General features: G+C 41.8%; 1 protein-coding gene across 7 annotated transcripts in view; it reads right to left on the reverse strand.

Moving 5' to 3' along the window:
* The window catches only part of ZFYVE9 (zinc finger FYVE-type containing 9), a 210,229-nt gene that overhangs the window by 31,806 nt on the left and 157,191 nt on the right, over window positions 1–21,232 (reverse strand). For 4 of the 7 annotated variants that reach the window (XR_011390704.1, XM_051857767.2, XM_051857766.2 and 1 more), the window contains 2 exons: window positions 4,441–4,665; window positions 567–649 (listed from right to left, as the gene is read on the reverse strand). Coding sequence is in view for 6 of the 7 variants with exons in the window: in XM_051857767.2 (XP_051713727.1) it covers window positions 567–649; window positions 4,441–4,665 (308 nt within the window). In the remaining variant the exon portion in view is untranslated. The remainder of the gene's footprint in view (window positions 1–566; window positions 650–4,440; window positions 4,666–21,232) is intronic. The other 3 variants (XM_070078506.1, XM_051857769.2, XM_051857768.2) reach the window with 1 other exon arrangement.

A 21,232-nucleotide genomic window follows, 5' to 3' on the forward strand; every position in this document is an offset into this window, starting at 1 on the left:
ATGACCTTAGCCTGTGCTCGCACGCAGCAGAGAGCTTAGTGGACTCGACTCAACCAATGTTATTGGCCAGCAGAATCAAAGTCTCATGTGCTGTGGTGGAGATACAGGGAGCCCAGCCAGTGGACAGAAAGAGTGAAGTTTGAATCCAAGTCCATATACAGATGAATCTTCAGAGAATTTAAGCATTACTGTCTTGAAGTATTTGAGTATAAGTTCTGACTGATCTTTGGCTGAATAGAAAACAAAATAGACACAAAAGGAAACCACCAGGAAGACAATTTTAAAAACAAGACACTGTGTTAGGTGCTTTGTTTATACATTACCACTAGTCCCCAAAAATAATCCTGCAAGGTCAGTGTATTATCAGGGGTGAAATCCTGTACTATTCTACTCCAGAGTTCCATATGTTTCAAAAGAGTATATTCATATATGCTCTTCACTTTTCCCTTCTGCATAAATCTTTACCTAAACCAGAAGTGACATGACTATCATCAAAATAATAAAACCTGCTTCTTCTTTCTCCCAAATTTCAGTAAGGAAAAAGAAAATGAAAATTCCAAACTTACTGCAAGAAGATTCATGATGGTATGTCCCGTCTCTCCAAACAATGGCTTCCGAAATCTGACACTGAATAGTGGGCATGGATAAACTATGAAAATGAGAAATGATCACACTAGGTTTAGCAGCTTAAAATTCTGGGGAAACACTCATCATAATTATCACAAATATATTATCACAAAATACAATTACAATGGCTCATTAGAACATAAAATTTACCACTCAAAAAGTAGCCTGGAAGCAGACAAATCCCAAGCAGGAACTGGCATTACGGGGTAGTGGGCTAAGGCTGTGACACCAGCATCACACATGAGAGCTGCTTCAGCTCCCCGTTAATGTACTAGGGAAAGCAGCAGAGGATGGCTGGAGTATTTGGGCCCCTGCCACCCACTTGGGAGATCCGGATGGAGTTCCTGGTTCCTGGCTTCAGCTTGACCCAGCCCCAGCCATTGTGGCCATCTGGAGAGTGAACTAGCAGATGGAAGATCTCAATATGTGTGGGTTCTCCCTCTCTCTCAACTCTGCCTTGAAATAAATAAATAATAAATCCTTACAAAAATTCCAGAGCCAAAATCTTCCAATGAGCAGAAAAAGCCTTTTAAAAAAAATTGGGGCTGGCCCTGTGGCATAGTTGGCATCCCCTATGGGCGCTGGTTCACATCTCAGCTGCTTGCACTTTCAATTCAGCTCCCTACTAATGTGCCTGGGAAGGCAGCATAAGATGGCCCAAGTCCTTGGACCCCTGCACCTATGTGGGAGACCCAGAGGAAGCCCTAGCTCCTGCTTCAGATCAGCCCAGCTCTAGCCATTGCAGCCATGTGGGGAGTGAACCGCAGATGGAAGATTCGTCTCTTCCTCTCTCTCTAACTCTGCCTTTCAAATAAATAAATAAATCAATAAATCTCTAATAAACTATGTATTGGGGCCGGCGCCATGGTGTAGTAAGTTAATCCTCCACCTGTGGCATTGGCATCCCATATGGCCGCCAGCTGCTCCTCTTCCCATCCAGCTCTCTGCTATGGCCTGGGAAAGCAGTAGAAGATGGCCCAAGTCCTTGGGCCCTTGCACCCGTGTGGGAGACCCGGAAGAAGCTCCTGGCTCCTGGCTTCAGATCGGTGCAGCTCCGGCCATGGCAGCCATTTGGGGAGTGAACCAGCAGACGGAAGACTTTTGTCTCTGTCTCTTCCTCTCACTGTAATTCTACCTCTCAAATAAATAAAATCTTAAAAAAATATGTATTTATTTGAAAGTCAAGGTTACAGAGAAACAGGAAGATATACACAGAAAGAGAGACCTTTCATCCAACTCGTTCACTCCCCAGGTGGCCGCAACAGCCAGGGCTGAGCCAGGCCAAAACCAAGAGCTAGGAGCTTCATTTGGGGCTTCTATAAGGGTGGCAGGAGCCCAGCACTTGGGTCATCTTCCATTACTTTTCTCAGGCCACTAGCAGGGAGCTGGATCAGAAGTGGAGCAGCCAAGACACAAGCTGGCACTTGGAATGCCAGCATCGCAGGCAGTGGCTTTATCCTCTATGTCACTTTGCCGGCTCCCAGAACAAGTCTTTTGATTAAGTTGTTCCAAAAATGATCCATAGGTCTGAGGGAGCAATCTTCTTCAAACTTAATTGATAAGATTTGACATGATATAGGAAACAAATACATCCTGATTCCTCTATGCTCAAGAAATTTAACAATTTACCTTTTTTAAAAACTTATTTATTTGAAAGGCAGAGTTACAAAAAGAGAGGGAGATACACAGTCTTCCATCTACTGTAAATAGCTACATCAGCCAGGGCTGGGTCAGGCTGAAGCCAGGAGCTGGGAGCTTCACCTAGGTCTTCCACATGGGTGTAGGCGCCCAAGGACTTGGACCATGTGCTATCTTCCACTGCTTTCCCAGTTACATTAGCAGTGAGCAGGATCAGAAGTGCAGCAGCCGAGACTCAACAGGTGCCCATATGGGATGCTGGTGCTGCCCTATAACTCCTAACCAGGAGCTTTCCTTAGGACAGCCAAATATCAGGTGATCTTCTGACTTATCCCTTCAACTTTATGATTTGAAATGCCTATACAAGACAGTAAGATATACATGTTTCTTCCCACACACAATCTTTAGTCTTCCTTGCTTCATTTAGCTGATCATTTGTCTTTACATTTCCTTCCACAGGCACCTAGATCTGAGAAGTGCTTCTTTTCAACCCCTTCATTCTTGGTCAAGTTAGTGTCATTTTGGTGCTCCCAAAGAACTTAAGCATGGGTTTTAACACAATACACTACTAAAATGATTATTTCTGTACTTTTTCCTTACAACTGTTTCCAAGAGTCTGTATCTATGTCTTAAGACATTTGTGAATCCCCAGGATTCATAAAACATGACATGTCCTTATTAAATTCTTACAGGATGAATGAATGAACATGTGAGTCACAGAATAAAGCTGACTGGCTGAGAACATGTACTATTTTAGAGTCTATGAAATAATGTTTTGGGGTTGGTGTTGTGGTGTAGTGGGTAGAGCTGCCACCTGTGATGCCTGCATATACCTATACGGGCACCAGTTTGTGTCACGGTCACTCCACTTCTGATCCAGCTTCCTGCTAATGGCCTGGGAAAAGCAGTGGAAGCACACTCAGGTACTTGGGCCCCTGCCACCCATATGGGAGATCCAGAAGATTCTGGCTCTTAGATTCCAGTGTTGCGGCCATCTGAGGTGTGAACCAGTAGCTGGAAGACCTGTCTTTCTGTTTCTCCCTATCTCTCTGTAGCTCTAACTTTCAAATAAATAAATCTATCTTTAAAAAAGTTTCATTATTACTTTATTCTTCTAATAATCCACTGTAATATAAAAGACTAGCATTATTATCTTCAGCTTGTAAAAGTTACAGAGAATTTGAGTGAAAAATAGACAATCAGGGAACCTGAGTTGCCCACTGTTACACAGCTTGTAATCACTGGAGTTGAGAATCTTATTCAGGTGTTCTGATTCCTAGACCAGAGCACTTTTTAAAAAAAAATTTTTTTTAAAGATTTTTATTTATTTATTTGACAGGTAGAGTTACAGACAGTGAAAGGGAGAGACAGAGAGAAAGGTCTTCTGTCCACTGGTTCACTCCCCAAATGGCTGCCATGGCCGGAGCTGCATCGATCCGAAGCCAGGAGCCAGGTGCTTCTTCCTGGTCTCCCATGCGGGTGCAGGGGACCAAGGACTTAGGCCATCTTCTAGTGCTATCCCAGGCCACAGCAGAGAGCTGGACTGGAAGAGGAGCAACCGGGACTAGAACCTGGTGCTCATATGGGATGCCAGCACCACAGGCAGAGGATTAACCTAGTGTGCCACCGCGCCGGCCCTGACCAGAGCACTTTTAATTAGGTTAGAATATAAAGTTTAAAATAAAGCTTGCATTTAACTTTTAATGTCTTTTTTAAAAGCCATAACTTAGTTGCACTGCTATAACCATGGACAAGTAAGTTCTTTTTCTATAGCCTACCTTGCTACTTGAGAGTGGTCCTCATACCACTAGCTTCCAGAGTCTGTTACATTAAGTAAAATATAATCTGTTACGATTATATGCTAATCAAGTGACAAAGAATATGCTTCCCATTTATTAGATACTATAAACTCATTTTTCTGAAAATGATGTTTTTATCAATGAACTATAAAAACAGTATGTTTATATGGTGATAAATAATAACCAACTTTCGCAGTTGACATTTTCAGTATTTCCTATTCTACATAAATCAAGTAGAGACACTGTGCAAACTTAGCTATTTCAAAATACTATTCCTGCTGAACTATATCACCAAGCCAAAATGCTGAGAATATCACAGGCCTTATTTAGCCACCATGCCTTGGTCTTTTGACTTAGAAGGTGCTATGTTACTTACGTCGATATTCAGCTCCAAGTCTCAACATTAGTCGGATAGGAAATACTTTAGCCCACGGAGTTTCCCATTTCTGGATGAGAATCCCAAACAAGTAAGGTGGGGTTGGGAGCACTAGATCTTGCAATGACTGGTAGGTAGATGTCACATATAAGAATCCACCGTGTTCTTTACTGCCAAGGAAACTCTGACTAAAGAAAGAATGTCCCAAGTTGCCCACAACATTCCCTAAAACAAAAAAATTCATTCGTTACTATTAATGAGTCATATTTTTACAATCATTAATACTCAACATTAGACCAGAAACTACCAAATATTGATTCCTAACCTTTGACCATGAAAGATCCAAGTTTAGAAAATTAGATGAACGGCACTTATTAAATATTAAATGGTAATTTGTTTTCCAATTTTACCAAGGCCTCTTTTGCATATGAAATAGCTTGTATTACCACACTGTAGAAGTTTCTCTAGCTAAAAATAAAAAATATTGATGTATTCCTTAGTTGAATTATAGTTTTATTATGTGAATTACATTAGAGGTCTCAGGATAAAAAAATATAGCCTGCAAAATAGGACCTACATTAGGTCCTATTCTTTTTTCTTTTTGACAGGCAGAATTAGACAGTGAGGGAGAAAAAGAAAGGTCTTCCTTTTCCGTTGGTCCCTCCCCCGCCAAGTGGCCACTACCGCACTGAAGCCAGGAGCCAGGTGCTTCCTCCTGGTCTCCCATGCGGGTGCAGGGCCCAAGCACTTGGGCCATCTTCCACTGCCTTCCTAGGCCACAGCAGAGAGCTGGACTGCAAGAGGAGCAACCGGGACAGAATCCGGCACCCCAATCGGAACTAGAACCCAGGGTGCCAGTGCTGCAGGCGGAGGATTAGCCAAGTGAGCCACAGCGCCGGCCTAGGTCCTATTCTTGCAAAGTTTGCTATCTCATTGGGTGAACAAAGTCAATCATAAACATAATATATTAAGACAATTAGTACAATTATGAGACATAAGGGAAAAAGGAATTTATGGAGAAGATAGTACCACAAGTAGTATTTATTCTTTTTCTGTGTACTTTTGGTTGAGACAAATATGAGCTTACAACTTAGGGCTTATTTAAATTCATATCAAGCAGGTTATTTTTCTTTTAACAGTAAATGTTCTTCACCAAGCACTTTCTAATTAAAATATGTATATTTTTAAAGATTTATTTTATTTATTTGAAAGAGTTACAAAGAGAGGTATAGACAGAGAGAGGTCTTCCATCCACTGGTTCACTCCCCAGATGGCTTCAACCGCTGGAGCTGCGCCGATCAGAAGCCAGGAGCTTCTTCCAGGTCTCCCACGTGGGAGCAGAGGCCCAAGGACTTGGGCCATCTTCTACTGCTTTCCCAGGCCATAGCACAGAGCTAGATTGGAAGTGGAGCAGCCGGGACTAGAACTGGTGCCCATATGGGATGCCAGTGCTTCAGGCCAGGGCATTAACCTGCTGCGCCACAGCACTGGCCCCAAAATATATTTTTTTTAATGAAACAGTAACAAGTGTATCATCCTACAAGTAAATACATACTTTCCTCAGTTTGGAATTAGAAAAGAACTTCCTGATAACAGCTCTTCGAAAACTGTTCACTAGACACGTGTCACTAGACACGTACAAACTTCCTTTGATATCTTTGCAACAACAAATAAAGAAATCCCAACATAAAAGTTAATGCTGAAGATTTCTATGAGTTTTATAGGGAGGTCTTCAAACCCTTAAGTGAAGTGGGAACATATTTTCATGGTAGGGTCCATGCCTACCCATAAAATTCAAAGAAGCTTTGTGACTGAAGGTTACCTAAAGATAATGAACTACATTTGACATTTCAGGCAGTACATCTAGGTACCTAAGGGTAGTTATTCTTGCCTCAGGATTAATCAAGTCTGGACACACAACTGAACTGCCGGACCAGATCTATAAAAACAAAACAATCCCAAAATTTAGGAAGCAATATGGTATTTTGAAAATAACAGATTTTGGAGTTATAGAAATACAGGTTTTAATCTACGCTGGCCACTCATTAATATACACTCACTAGTGTAAGATTTAACTTCTGTGACTCTCAATATCTGTGTAAAAATTATATATTAATTTTCAGATTGTTGTGAAAAATAACAAAACAAGTAAAATGTCTAACAGCACCAGCTACACAGTGTGTTCACAAAAAATTATAACTATTATTGTGCTAATGCAAACACACAGAGAATGATTAGTAAATCCTATAATGCTTGACTAAAGATTGTAGAGTAAAATGTGAAAAGACAAATTTTTATCCTTTCTGGCATCTACTGCAAAATCAGGGGTAGATTGGCAAGCACTTTTGGGAAAATAGATCACCCTTTTGGGAAACCATTGCCACTTTTACTGCCCCTCTGAATCCTGGAATTCTAAGAGACACTCTACACAGAGGCAAAATTCAATAAACAGATTGTCAAATAGAAAAAAAAATATGCATTTTTACCTTTTTACCTAGGTTTGTGAAACAAAAGGTGGACTATTTTTTCCCTACACAATGGAGGGCACATGGTAGAATTCTAATAAAGCTCTGGTATCAGCATGCTATGGTTTGAACATATCCTCCCCCAAAACAATGCTGAAAACTTAATCCCCACCGCAACAAGGTTGGGAGATAAGGCCTAGTAAGAGGTGATTTGGTGCAGGAGGGCAGAGTGAACAGATTAACACAGTTACTACATTATACAACTGTTGTAAAAGGACAAGTTCAGTCCCCCCTTGCTCCTTTTCACCCTCTCTTTGTCCTTCTGCCATGGGATGCAGCAAGGAAGGCGCTTGTCAGATGCTGGTGTTGGACTTCCCAGTCTCCAAAACCATGAGAAATAAATTTCTATTCATCAGTGGGTACTGTGGCATCACAGTCTAAGCCTCTGCCTGCAGCACCAGCATCACATATAGGCGCCAGTGGGTGTCCCGGCTGCTCCTCTTCTGATCCAGGTCTCTACATAATGGCCTGGGGAAGCAGAAGATGGTCCAAGTGCTTGAGCCCCTGGACCCATGTGGGAGACCCAGACTGACCCAGGTCCAGCCATTGTACCCACTTGGGGAGTGAACCAGCAGATGCAAGATCTTTCTGTCTCTCTCTCTCTCTCTGTCTGAAACTCTACTTCTCAAATAAATAAATCTTTAAAAATTTTTCTATTCATCATAAATTACCCAGTCTATAGTATTCTGTTACAGAAGCACAAAATGGACTAATACACAGCAGAACGTTCATGTTTCACGACTGATCTAGTGAATACAGCTCAGAGGTGAACAATGCATTGCTTGGTACTCAAGGCATTCATTTGTTCTTCCTATGGAATTTCCCTACAAAGGCCTAGAATCTATGAGGATACTTAATAGCCTAAACTATTCATTAGGATTGTTAGAGGTCTATTTTTTTTTAAAAAAAGAAAATGCTTAAAGAATAAGAATATATTATAATTGGGGACATAGTGAAGAATGACTGTGTTTGTAATGAACAGGGTGATGGATAGTACAGGCAGAAAGGAAGTCAATATCTGTGGAAAAATAATCAGTAATACTAGGGTACTTCAGAAAGTTCATGGAAATGTGCATTATGAAAAATCTACATCAATTAAAAAAGGTTTTGCACCAAAATAAATTTATCTTTTAATTCCCCTTTCCCAAAAGTATAAAAAATCTTTTTTAAAGATATATTCATTGGGACTGGTACTATAGTGTAGCGGGTAAAGTCCAGGCCTACAACACTGGCATCCCACATGGGTACTGTTCGTGTCCCAGCTGCTCAACCCAGATCCCTGCTTAATGACTTAGGAAAAGCAGAAGATGGCCGAAGTATTTGGAACACTGCCACTCACATGGGGGACACCCAGATGAAGCTTCTGGCTCCAGCCTGCCCCAGCAGTGGCCACTGTGGTCATTTGGGGAGTGAACCACCAGATAGAAGCTCTCTCTCTCTCTCTCTCTCTCTCTCTCTCTCTCTTCCTCTCTGTTTCTTTCTCTCATAGTAACTCTGACTTTCAAATAGATAAATAAATCTTTTGGCCCCAACAAATTAAAAAAAACCACAAACCTCTGGGAAAGGGGAATTAAAAGATAAGTATATTTTGGTGCAAAATCTTTTTGAAATTCATGTAGTCTTTTCATAATACACATTTCCACGAACTTTCTTAATAATTGAGACTATTAATCATCTCATCTACAAACAGGAACACTTTAAAGGTATGGATAACGGTAAAAATAAAGACACTAGATATAATAATTTGACAAAAAAGGTTTTTATTTAAGGAGTTACTCTGGGGCTCTTTAACTCATAAAGTCTGTTACATACTAATTTATTTAAAATTATTTACTTATTTATTTGAAAGGGAGAGTTAACAGAGGGAGAGTGGGGGTGGGCAGAGAGAGAGAAAGGTATCCATCCTCTGGTTCACTCCCCAAATGGTCACAATGGCCAGGGTTGGTCCAGGCTGAAGCCAGGAGCCTGGAGCTCCACTTGGGTCTCCCACATGGTGCTCAAGTACTTGGGCCACCCTCCATTGCTTTCCCAGGCACATTAGCAAGGAGCTGGATTGGAAGCAGAGCAGCCAGGACCTGAACCAAGGCTCTGATATGGGATGCTGGCATTGTAGACAGATGCCTAGCCTGTTGTGCCACAACACCAATCCAGTTATACACTAATTTCTCTTTGAGAACATTCAGTACAATGAGTCAACTGAACTAATTATACACACTCACACATTAATGTCAAGACAAAATAAACATTGTGACAAATTTAAAGGCTTAACTGACTTTTATTTGCAAATCCATAATCAGACAGAACCTCATTCTATAAATGGTCTTCCATCAGCTGATCATTCCTCAATTGGCTGCAATGGCCAGAGCGGCAACAATCCGAAGCCAGGAGCCAGGAGCTTCTTCCAGTTCTCCCACGTGGGTGAGAGGGCCCAAGGCTATAGCAGAGAGCTGGATTGGAAGTGGAGTAGCCATCTTGACATGAACTGGTGTCCATATGGGATGCCGGCACTGCAGGCAGCAGCTTTACCCACTACACCACAGCGCCGGCCCCCAGAGTTACCTTGCTTGTAAAGGTTAAAGGGGGGCGGGGGGGGGGATTAAAAAGCAGAGATCATTCCCTTATGCCAAGTATAGCTGGCTTGATTAGGGTTGTAGCTGTGATCTCTCACACTACTGATTGCTTAGAAGATCTGTTAAACAATTTAGTTTGACAGGGTGGAACTTCAGCATGAGTGACTAATTTAGTTCCATCTGTTTGGCATAGTTCAAGAGCTCAGTCCTAATCAATGGCCTCTACTGTGAAGAAATAAGGAAAAATCACTATAAAAGCAACACTCAGGTTACTCCATTTGGAAAATGGGAAAGCAGTAGAAGATGGCCCAAGTCCTTGGGCCCCTGCACCCGCATGGTAACCTGGAAGAAGCTCCTGGCTCCTGGCTTCAGATCAGCACAGCACCAGCCATTGCGGTCATCTGGGGAGTGAAGCAGCAGATGGAAGACCTCTCTCTTTTTCTCTTTCTGCCTCTCTGTAACTCTGCCTTTCAAATAAATAATTTATTTTTTAAAAAAGAGATAATAGCTTAAAAATAGTCTGAATACATTTTTGTCCTAAGTTGAGAGTATATACCTTTTATTTTAAATTTTTTAAAGATTTATTTACTTCTTTGAAAGTCAGAGTTACAGAAAAAGAGGAGAAGCAGAGAGAGAGAGAGAGAAGAGAGAGAGAGAGAGAGAGAGAGAGAGAGAGAGAGAGAGATATCTTCCATCTGCTGGTTAACTCCCCCAGCTGGCTGCAACAGCTGGAGCTGTGCTGATCCGAAACAAGGATCCAGGAGCTTCCTTCAGGTCTCCCATGCAGGTGCAGCGGTCCAAGGACTTGAGCCATCCTCTACTGCTTTCCCAGGCCACAGCAGAGAGCTGGATTGGGAATGGAGCAGCTGGGTCTCAAACCAGCGCCTACATGGGATGCCAGCACCGCAGGTGGCGGCTTTACTGGCTACGCCAACAGCGCTGGCCCCTTTATTTTAATTTTTTAAAAGATGTATTTATTTGAAAGGCAGAGTTACAGAGGGGCAGAGGCAGAGAGAGAGAGAGAGAGAGAGAGAGAGAGAGAGAGATCTTCCATCCAGTGGTTTACTCCCCAAGTGGCTGCAATGGCCAGAGCTGCACTGATCTGATGCCAGGAGCCAGGAGCTTCTTCCAGGTCTCCTAAGCAGGTGCAGGGGCCCAGGGCTATAGCAGAGAGCTGGATTGGAAGTACAGAAGTCGGGACTCAAGCCGGCGCCCATATGGAATGCCCGCGATGCAGGTGGCAGCCTTACCCGCTAAGCCACAGCGCCGGCCCTATGTAACTTCTAAATAGACATATTTTCACATTAAAAAATTAAAGTCCACAGAGTAGGTTTTTAGTCTAGAGGTTAAAACACTTGCATTCCACATCAAAGTGCTTAGGTTTGATTGCCAGCTCTGGCTCTTGATTCCAGCTTCTTGCCAATGCAGATCCTGGGAGGCAGCAGTGATGGCTCAAGTAACTGGGTTCCTGTCACCCATGTGGGAGATCTGGAGTGTGTTCTTAGCTCCTGGCTCCAGCCCTTAGCCTAGCACTTCCCTGGGCACTGCAGGCATCTGGGGACTGAACGAGCCAGTGGAATCCCATCTCTTGTTCTATGTATCTATCCTTCTCTGCTTTTTAAATAAATAAAAAATTAAAGCTCAAACTCAATTTTATTTGAAGCTTATGTTATTAACATTATAGTTATCCAAAAAATGAAATTCAAAGATGAATGCAATTTATTAACATAAAAATAGTTTTATAATGCCTTACAAGTTCACATTGGCTTTTCATAAATCCATATGATAATGAAGCTTAAAATCAATATTGAGTTTATCTGGTTACCCAGGTATCTATAGATTAGAGACCCAAGACAAGGAGGGGTAGAAAGGGAGGTAAGGAGGGAATATCATTATGATCTTACAATTCTATCTACAAATCACAATGAATCTGTTAATAACTAATATATAAATTTAAAAATTTTAGAAACATAAGGAAATTTTTAGGATAACAGTAGGCTACTATACTGCCTCTTGGTGCTTTTCCATCAAACAACAAAAAAAGTTTGCTGCTGATATCACCCTAACCGACTGATTTCTTCAACTCACAATTTTCTTTATTAAGTCTCTCTGTTTCGGGATTGATATACAAATTGAGACACAACATTAAAAAAAATCACAGAGTTTGCATTCTAATGGGGGGAAACATAATTTCAGCAAGTGAAGTTAGTGAAAATGCTCTGAAGAAAAAAATAAGATAATGCAGTGGATTAATAGGTACAGGAGAAAGAAGACTTCTGTAGCAAAGAGGGTCAGTGAAAATCCTGAGGCGAAAACATTTGAGAAAAGATCTAAGCAAAGAGAATAAATCTATCAATTAAAATCCAAAAGAATAGCGCTGCAGTTACATGGGAAAGGTAAAAGGTCACAATGATGATGAAGGTAGCCAAAGCAAACATAAGAGTCATAAAAATGTAAAGTCAAAGAGATTTTTAGGGGCTTGATCATGTAGGAATTCATGGATAAAAATCAGGAGCTTGGAATTTACTCGAAATGTAGTAGGAATTCCCTTGGAAGGTTTCAGGCAGCTTAAATTTGGTCATACTTATCACTATGCCACTGGCCTACATAAATGTGCTCTTAATTTCCAAGGATTAAATCTAGGATGCCCCAAGAATAGCAAAGAGAAGATAAACTTGTCTACAAACAGAACTGCAAATGACTAAGAGAGAATAAAAAGTAGTAGTCAAATGTAAAAGGATTTAACTTGCAAGGGTGAGAAAATATGCATTCTTTTCTAAAAAAAGACTTTTATTTTATTCATTTGAAAGGCAGAGTTACAATGAGAGAGGGAGAGACAGAGAGAGAGTATTCTTCCATCTACTGGTTCACTCCCCAAAATGGCTGCAGCAGCCAGGCCTGGGCCAGACCAAAGTCAGGAGCCAGGAGCTTCCTCCAGGTCTCCCACATGGGTGCAGGGATCTAAGCACTTGGGCCACCTTTTGCTGCTTTCCCAGGTGCATTAGTAGGGAGCTGAAACAGAAGTAGAGCAGCCGGGGCTCAAACTGGCACCCATATGGGATGCCAGCAATGCGGGTGGTGGCTTTACCCATTACACTACAACACCGGCTCCACAAATAAGCATTCTATGTATAATTTTAATTGTTTTCTTGCCTGTGACAAAGTAAAATCTAAAAGCTGGTTGTAGCAAGCACTTGAAGAGCAAATCAGCAGATGGGAGATCTCTGTTCATCTGTTTTTCAAATAAAAAATTAAATAATTAAAAAATTTAATTTAAAAATAATGGTATAAATCTTATTGTATCTTTTTAAAACTAATCAGTTTGAATTACTATCCTCCTGAATTATTAATTTTATTAAAGAGATATAATATATTATTTCCAACATGGAAAGGCCAAGAGATAAACAACAGAAAAGAGCAGTGCAGGGGCCAGTGCTGTGGTGTAGTAGGTTAAGCCTCTGCCTGAGGCGCTGGTGTTACCATATGGGCACTGGTTGGTGTCCCAGCTGCTCCTCTTCCAATGCAGCTCTCTGCTTATGGCCTAGGAAAGCAATGGAATATAGTCCAAGTGCTTGGACCCCTGCACCTGAGTGGGAGACCTGAAAGAAACTCCTGGCTCTTGGCTTCAGATAGGCTCAGCTCCTGCCATTGCAGCCATTTGGGGAATGAACCAACAGATAGAAGACCTTTCTCTGTCTTTCCCTCTCTCTTTCTGTAAATCTACCTCTAAAATAAATAAATTAAATCTTTAAAATAAAAAAAATAAGAGCAGTCTGAAGTTTCTAATACCAAAAGGAGTTTCAAAAGAAGGCAATGGAAGGAATGAAAGAAAAATAATACTGAGAGACAATAACTAAGAACATTCCAAATAAAGGATGAAATGTGTTCTCAGATCGAACATATACTGCTGAATACTCAGCAGCAAAATTAAGGACCAGTTTACTTATAGACAGATATTCAGACTAATGGAACAGAGTACAAAAATAGGTCCATCAGATATGTGTGTGTATGTGTGTGTCTGCGTGATCAATACATAAGTCAAAAACTATTTCAAAGTAATTCAATGATGAAAACAGTCTCTTAATAAACAGTGTTAGAATGACTGTATATCCACAAGCAAAAAAAGAGGTTAGAGATCTATATGTAGTAAATACAAGTAGAATATTTCTAGAAGAAATATATATATAAAAATTTATAATTAGGGTTAAGGTAAAGATTTCCTGGTAAATGGAAAAGAATAAGCCATGAAAGGAAAACTGATCAATTACATTTAATTAAAATTTAAAATTCTGCTCTTCGGAAAACAGTTCTAAAAAGAAACAAATAAGCCATGGATTAGAATAAAATATTTGCGGCTATTCTCTCGTGCACAGGGAGGCAGCCTGTCGCGTTTCCCCCACCTGACAATAAACCTTTTATAAAAAAAAAAAAGAATAAGGCCGGCGCCGTGGCTTACTAGGCTAATCCTCCACCTTGCGGCGCCAGCACACCAGGTTCTAGTCCCAGTCGGGGCGCTGGATTCTGTCCCAGTTGCCCCTCTTCCAGGCCAGCTCTCTGCTGTGGCCAGGGAGTGCAGTGGAGGATGGCCCAAGTCCTTGGGCCCTGCACCCCATAGGAGACCAGGATAAGTACCTGGCTCCTGCCATCGGATCAGCGCGGTGTGCTGGCCGCAGCGCGCCAGCCGGGGCGGCCATTGGAGGGTGAACCAATGGCAAAGGAAGACCTTTCTCTCTGTCTCTCTCTCACTGTCCACTCTGCCTGTCAAAAAAAAAAAAAAAAAAAAAAAGAATAAAATATTTGCAAGACATATTATCTGATTAAATTTGGGGCTGTATTCAAAACTTATAAAGTACTAAAAACTCAAGGAAAAGAAACCCTTATTTTTAACTGACAAAAGGAGAGATGGAGATGGAGATGGAGATAGGCAAGTACGGAAACATGGTCAGTACCATCAGTCATGGGGAAGTGAGAACTACAGTGATACGTCCACTAGAAAAGCCAAAAAAATTAAATACAAAGTGGAAGTAAAGATCCAAAATAACTAGGATTTTCTCTACATCACAGATGAATGGATAAACAAATTGCAGTGTATCTTATTCATAAAATGGAATACCACTCAGCAACAAAGACACAGTCATTTTCAAAAAAGGACAGAAATACTTCGTTGTGTGCAGAATTCTGCTTGCCTCTTGGTACACACGCCTCGTTTAATTCTCTCCCTTCAGTGGGGGCAACTCCTGTGAATAGGTTGGGCTATCATTTCCACGATTAAGTCACTAAATGGGCTAACTCTGAGTTAATCAAAAGGGAAATTATGGAGGTTGGCCTGACATAGGATATTTAAATCTAGGCCTACAGATTTAAAACATAAAGACATTTCTGCTGGCCTGGAAGAATGCAACATCCATATTGTAAACTATCTATGGAGCCCAAGGCAAGGAACTGCAGCGACAGCCTCTAAGAGCCAAGAGTTAGCAGCAACTAGGAAGAAAATGGGGACCTGCTAGGAACTGAACCCTGTTAACAATCTAATGAGCTTGGAACAGGACTTCAAGCTCTAAGCAAGAATTTACAACACAGCTTACACTTAGATTACAACCTAAGCAGAGGTAACCTAAGCAGAGAATTCCATTGAGCCATGCCTACACTCCTAACCCTTGAAAGCTGAGATAATAAATCTGTGCTGTTTTCAATACAGCAATATTGTGATGGAGGGTTTAGCCTAGTGGTTAGCATGCTAGTTAAGACACCAGTGTCTTATAACAGAGTACCCAGGTTCAATACTCAGGTCCAGCTTCTTGCTAATACAAATCCTAGGAGGCTAGGGTGGTGAGTCAAGTAACTGTTTCTGTCATCCATATAGGAGACCTGGATAGTGTTTCTGACTCTCAGGTTTAGCCTCAGCCTAGACCCAGCCACTGCACTCATTTAGCAAGTGAACCAGCAGATGGGAACTCTATGTCATAGTGTCTGTCTCTCCCTCTTGTTCTGCCTTTCAAGTAAATAAAAACAAAACAGAGACAGAGGGAGAGACAGAAAACTAATACATACTGAATAACAATGGCTACAAAAAGATCATAGTCAATTATATGTATGTTTTAAAAAATTTAAAGGACTCTCCAAAAAAACCACTAATATAAACACAATAAAAGAGAAAAATAAAAATTCCACAGGCCCCAATACTCAACAAATATATGAATACATTCTCAGTCTTAATAATAGTAAGTGAAATTCAAATCAAAACGAGACACTATTTTTACATACACAAGACCAAGAAAAATTAAAACTGGTGATGTCAAAATATTGATAACTATTAAACATTGGAGACAGGAACAACAGGTAGACATAATCTGGCAAATGACTGAAGGAAACAATGTGACATCATCTAATAATATTGAAAATGTCCATATTTTACAAGCCAGCAATTTTACTCCTAAGTATACATAAACACAGATTTCAAAGAGCATGTCTGAATAATAATAAACTGGTTAACTCTTAACTGGATGGAAAATCAATAAACTGTGGTATTTTATGTAAGGAATATAAAACATTAGCCTAAAAGTGAATTAAGTACAGCTACTAGGGCTATGAATGAATGCCAAAAGCAAAAAGTATAGAAAAAAAAAAGGATACCACATTAAGGTTTATACATGGTGATATAATTTGCATAAAATTTAAAAACATGCAAAATAATGATATAACTGTTAAAGATACTTGTGACAAGATTATAAAGAAAACCAAGAAAAGTATAATAACAAAAAAAATGAACATGGTGATTACCTAGGGGCTGAGGATGGGAAGTTTGGAAAGAGATAATCAGAAGTAAATAGAGGGAACTTCAACGGATTTGTCCTTCTTTTTCCTTTGCCCCTCAGGATGGGTATTTTGTTGATGGGTGATCATCTTGTTATTACACTTCATAACTTACATAAAATATGTATTTTTTGTAAATACCTGCCTTAGTCCATTTTGTGCTACTGTAATAGAACAGCACGGACTGGGTAATTTAGAATGAACAGAAATTTACTGACTGACAAATCTGGAAGCTGGGAAGTCTAAGAAGCTAGCATTTGGTAAAAGCCTTCTTGCTGCATCATTTTACAGTGTAAGGCAGAGGGAAGAAACTCACCCTTGTGTAAAAGTACCAGGCCCACCTACGAGGGTGGAGACCCTATGGTTTGATCATCTCTTAAAGATCCTACCTCTTGATTCCATTACAATGACAGTTAAATTTCAACATGAGTTTTGAACAGATCAAGCATCCAAACCATAGTAATACCAAACAATTTCTAAAGATTTTTCTTAATTTTTATTTTTAAAGATGGAGTTACAGAGAGAAGTAGAGGCCGGTGCCGTAGCTCACTTGGCTAATCCTCTGCCTGTGGAGCTGGCACCCCGGGTTCTAGTCCCAGTTGGGGGGCTGGATTCTGTCCCCGTTGCTCCTCTTCCAGTCCAGCTATCTGCTGTCGCCCAGGAAGGCAGTGGAGGATGGCCCAAGTGCTTGGGCCCTGCACCCGCATGGGAGACCAGGAGGAAGCACCTGGCTCTTGGGCTTTGAATCGGCACTGCCTGCCGGCAGCAGCGCACTGGCCTTAGCAGCCACTTTGGGGGGTGAACCAATGGAAAAGGAAGACCTTTCTCTCTGTCTCTCTCTCTCTCATTGTCTAACTCTGCCTGTCAAAAAAAAAAAAAAAAAAAAAAAGAGAGAGAGAGAGAGAGAGAGAGAGGTAGAGGTCTTCCACCCTGCCCACTCCCCAAACGGCCACAATGGCCAGGGCTGGGGCAGGCCAAAGCCAGGAGTCAGGAACTTCCTCCAGGTCTCCCATGCAGTAGCAGGGGACCAAGCACTCAGGCCATCTTCTACTGCTTTCCTAGGTGCATCAGAAGTAGAGTAGCCAGGACTGAAACCAGCACCAATATGGGATGCCAACACTGCAGGCAGAAGCCCAACCTTCTACACCACAGCACTGGCCCCTAAAGATTTATTTTTTTATTTGAAAAGCAAAGTGATGAGGTAGGGAGGAGGATGGAGAGAGGAAAGAGACAGAGATATCTACTAGTTCATTCTTCAAATGGCCCTAAGAGCCGCGGCTGAGCCAGGCTAAAGGCAAAAGCTAGAACTCCATCCAGGTCTCCCATGTGGGTGGCAGGGACCCAAGTACTTGGGCCATCACTTGCTTCTTTTTCAGGAGCATTAATACGGAATTGGATCTGAAGCAGAACAGATGCAACCTGAACAGGCACTCCCATATAGGATGCCAGCATCACAAGCAGTGGTTAAACCAGCTGTGTCACAACACAAGCCCATCAAATAATTTTTTAAAAATAAAGTATTGTGGGGGGTACAGTGCTGTGGTGAAGTAGGTTAAGCATATGCTTCCAGCACTGGCAGGCCGTTTGGGTGCAGGTTCGAGTCCAGGCAGCTTAACTTTTGATCCAGCTCCCTTCTGATGGCCTGGGAAAGTAGCAGAAGATGGCTCAAGTGCCTGGGCCCCTGCACCCATGTGGGAGACCCAGAAAAAGCTCCTGGCTCCTGGTTTTGGATCAGCCCAGCTTCAGCTACTGTGGTCATTTGGGGAGGGAACCAGCAGATGGAAGACCTCTCTCTCTCCTCCTCTCTCTGTAACTATGCCCCCCCCCCCTTTTTTAAAGATTTATTTACTTAAAAGGCAGAGTTACAGAGAGGCAGAGGCAGAGAGATAGAAGTCTTCCATCTGCTGGTTCACGCCCCCATTTGCCGCAATGGCTAGAGCTGCACCAATCTGAAGCCAGGAGCCAGGAGCTTCTTCCAGGTCTCCCACACAGGTACAGGGGCCCAGGTACTTGATCCATCTTCTACTGCTTTCCCAGGCCATAGCAGAGAGCTGGATCAGAAGTGGAGCAGCCGGGACTCAAACTGGTGCCCACTTGGGATGCCAGCACTGCAGGCAGGGGCTTTACCCACTACAGCACAAAGCCAGTCCTAAATAAATAAATCTTTTTTTAAAAAAATAAAGTATTGGGGCCAATATTGTAGCATAGTGAGTGAGGCTGCTGCTGGCCACGCCAAGCATCTACATGAGTGACAGTTCGAGTCCCATCTGTTCCATTTCCTATCCAGCTCTCTGCTATGGCCTGGGAAAGCAGAAGGATGGCCCAGGTGCTTGGGCCCCTGCATCTACAAGGGAGACCTAGAGAAGGCTCCTGGCTTCTGGATTTGGATTGGCACAGCTCCAGCTGTTGCAGCCATTTGAGGAGTGAACCAGCGGATGGAAGATCTCTCTCTCTCTCTCTGTCTCTTTCTCTCTCTCTCTCCCTCCCTCCCTTGCTCTCTTCTCATATGGGATGCTGGCACTGCAGGTGGTTGCTTTATCTGCCACACTACAGCACTGGCCCTACCCATACTCTATTATACCACAGCGCCTCTGTATAATAGTATTACATGGTAGTCAATACCATATTTAATTAACTGAATTATAAACTATAAAACAATACATTAGATATGTTAGGAAATAACTTTCAGGTTTGATAAAATTCTAAATGAAAGATCTCTGGGAGTGAGATCCCAGTAGAAAGAATGGGTCATCAAAGAAGGAGGTACCTTTTTCTTTTTTTTTTTCTTTTTTTTTTATTTTATTTTTGACAGGCAGAGTGGACAGTGAGAGAGAGAGACAGAGAGAAAGGTCTTCCTTTGCCGTTGGTTCACCCTCCAATGGCCGCCGCGGCCGGCGCGCTGCGGCCAGCGCACCGCGCTTATCCGATGGCAGGAGCCAGGAGCCAGGTGCTTTTCCTGGTCTCCCATGGGGTGTAGGGCCCAAGCACCTGGGCCATCCTCCACTGCACTCCCTGGCCACAGCAGAGGGCTGGCTTGGCAGAGGGGCAACCGGGACAGAATCCGGCGCCCCAACCGGGACTAGAACCCGGTGTGCCGGCGCCGCTAGGCGGAAGATTACCCTAGTGAGCCGCGGTGCCGGCCGGAGGTACCTTTTTCTGAAGGGAGGAGTGAACCTCCACTTTCACTATGACCTTGTCTAAATAAGATCGAAGTCAGCGAACTCAAAAGGCTTCTATAGCCTTGGCTACTCATGACAAGAGCCCAGGGAGATTACTGACACCATAAACAAGAGTGTCGATTTGTTAAGTCAACAACAGGAGTCATTGTGCACTTACTTCTCATGCAGGATCTCTGTCCTTGATGTGTTGTTCAATGTGAATTAATGCTATAACTAGTATTCAAACAGTATTTTACACTTTATGTTCTGTGGGGGTGCAAACTGTTGAAATCTTTACTTAATATATACTAAATTGATCTTCTCTATTATATAAAGATAATTGAAAAGAATCTTGATGTGAATGGAATGGGAGAGGGAGTGGGAGTTGGGAGGGTTGTGGGCAGGAAGGAAGTTATCGGGGGGAAAAGCCATTGTAATCCATAAGCTGTACTTTGGAAATTTATATCCGCTAAATAAAAGTTTTTAAAAAAAGAGGAAAAAAAGAAAAAAATTCTAAAATTTCAACTAAATAACTAAATCTTAAAAAAGACTTAAGGAAATTGATATTATTCAGATAGTTGGGGTACTAGGAAACAGCATGGTGGGGATATAGGATTAGATCACGCAGCATACTGAATGGAGTACATGGCTTATTCTAAATCTAAATGATCAATATGAAATCAAGAAATGTCTGAGTAAAAGAGGGAAACCAGATTAACTCTAGAAAAAAATAACCTGGTAGATACAAGACCCATTCATTTAAATTCATGTTCTGAATATTTGCTTGTAAATAGGTACATATTTTTTTGCAAACATTCAGAGCATGGATTTGAGTGAAATAGATCTTATATCTGTTTGTTAAGTGAAATAAACCAGGCAGAAGGACAAATATACATTTCCCCTCATATGTGGGAACCAAATAAAACAAAAGCAAACTAAAAAACTTCAATCTGAACACAGAACGGTGATTACTACAGGCTAGGGAGGGGCTGGCATGAAGAGTAAAGGAAGTCTGGATTAAAAAAATAGGTGAAGCTTGGTGTGGTTCATTAATGGTGACAAATATACTAATAGGAGATGTTAATAAAAAGTGCGAAAAACAGCTCTGGCCATTGCGGCCATTTGGGGAGTGAACCAGAGAATGGAAGATCTCTCTCTCTCTCTCTCTCTCTCTCTGCCTCTCTGCCTCTCTGCCTCTCTGTAACTCTGCCTTTCAAATAAATAAATAAATCTTTAAAAAAAAGTAGGAAAAAAACATGGAGGAAGTAAGGAGAGATGGGAAGAAACAATATAGAATACCTCATGTTGTTACAGTAACCACAGGTATTCTGAAACTCTTGGGATGTAATTTCTCATAAATTAAAATTTTCCTCTCTAGGCCAGTGCTGAGGCACAGCAGGTAAAGCCACAGCCTGCAGCACTGGCATCCCACACAGGCACCAGTTCTAGTCCCAGCTGCTCCACTTTCAATCCAGCTCTCTGCCAATGTGCCTGGGAAAGCAGTGGAAGATGGCCCATGTCCTTGGGCCCCTGCACCCATATGGCAGACACAGAGGAAGCTCCTGGCTTCTGGCTTCAGCTTCGCCCAGTCCTGGTCGTTGCAGTCATTTGGGGAGTGAACCAGTAGATGGAAGCTCTCTCTCTGTGTCTCTCCTTCTCTGTAACTCTGACTTTCAAATAAATAAATAAATCTTTCAATAATAAATCTGTTCACATAAATAAATAA

Source organism: Oryctolagus cuniculus, chromosome 7, assembly GCF_964237555.1.
Source record: "Oryctolagus cuniculus chromosome 7, mOryCun1.1, whole genome shotgun sequence".
Lineage (NCBI taxonomy): Eukaryota > Metazoa > Chordata > Mammalia > Lagomorpha > Leporidae > Oryctolagus > Oryctolagus cuniculus.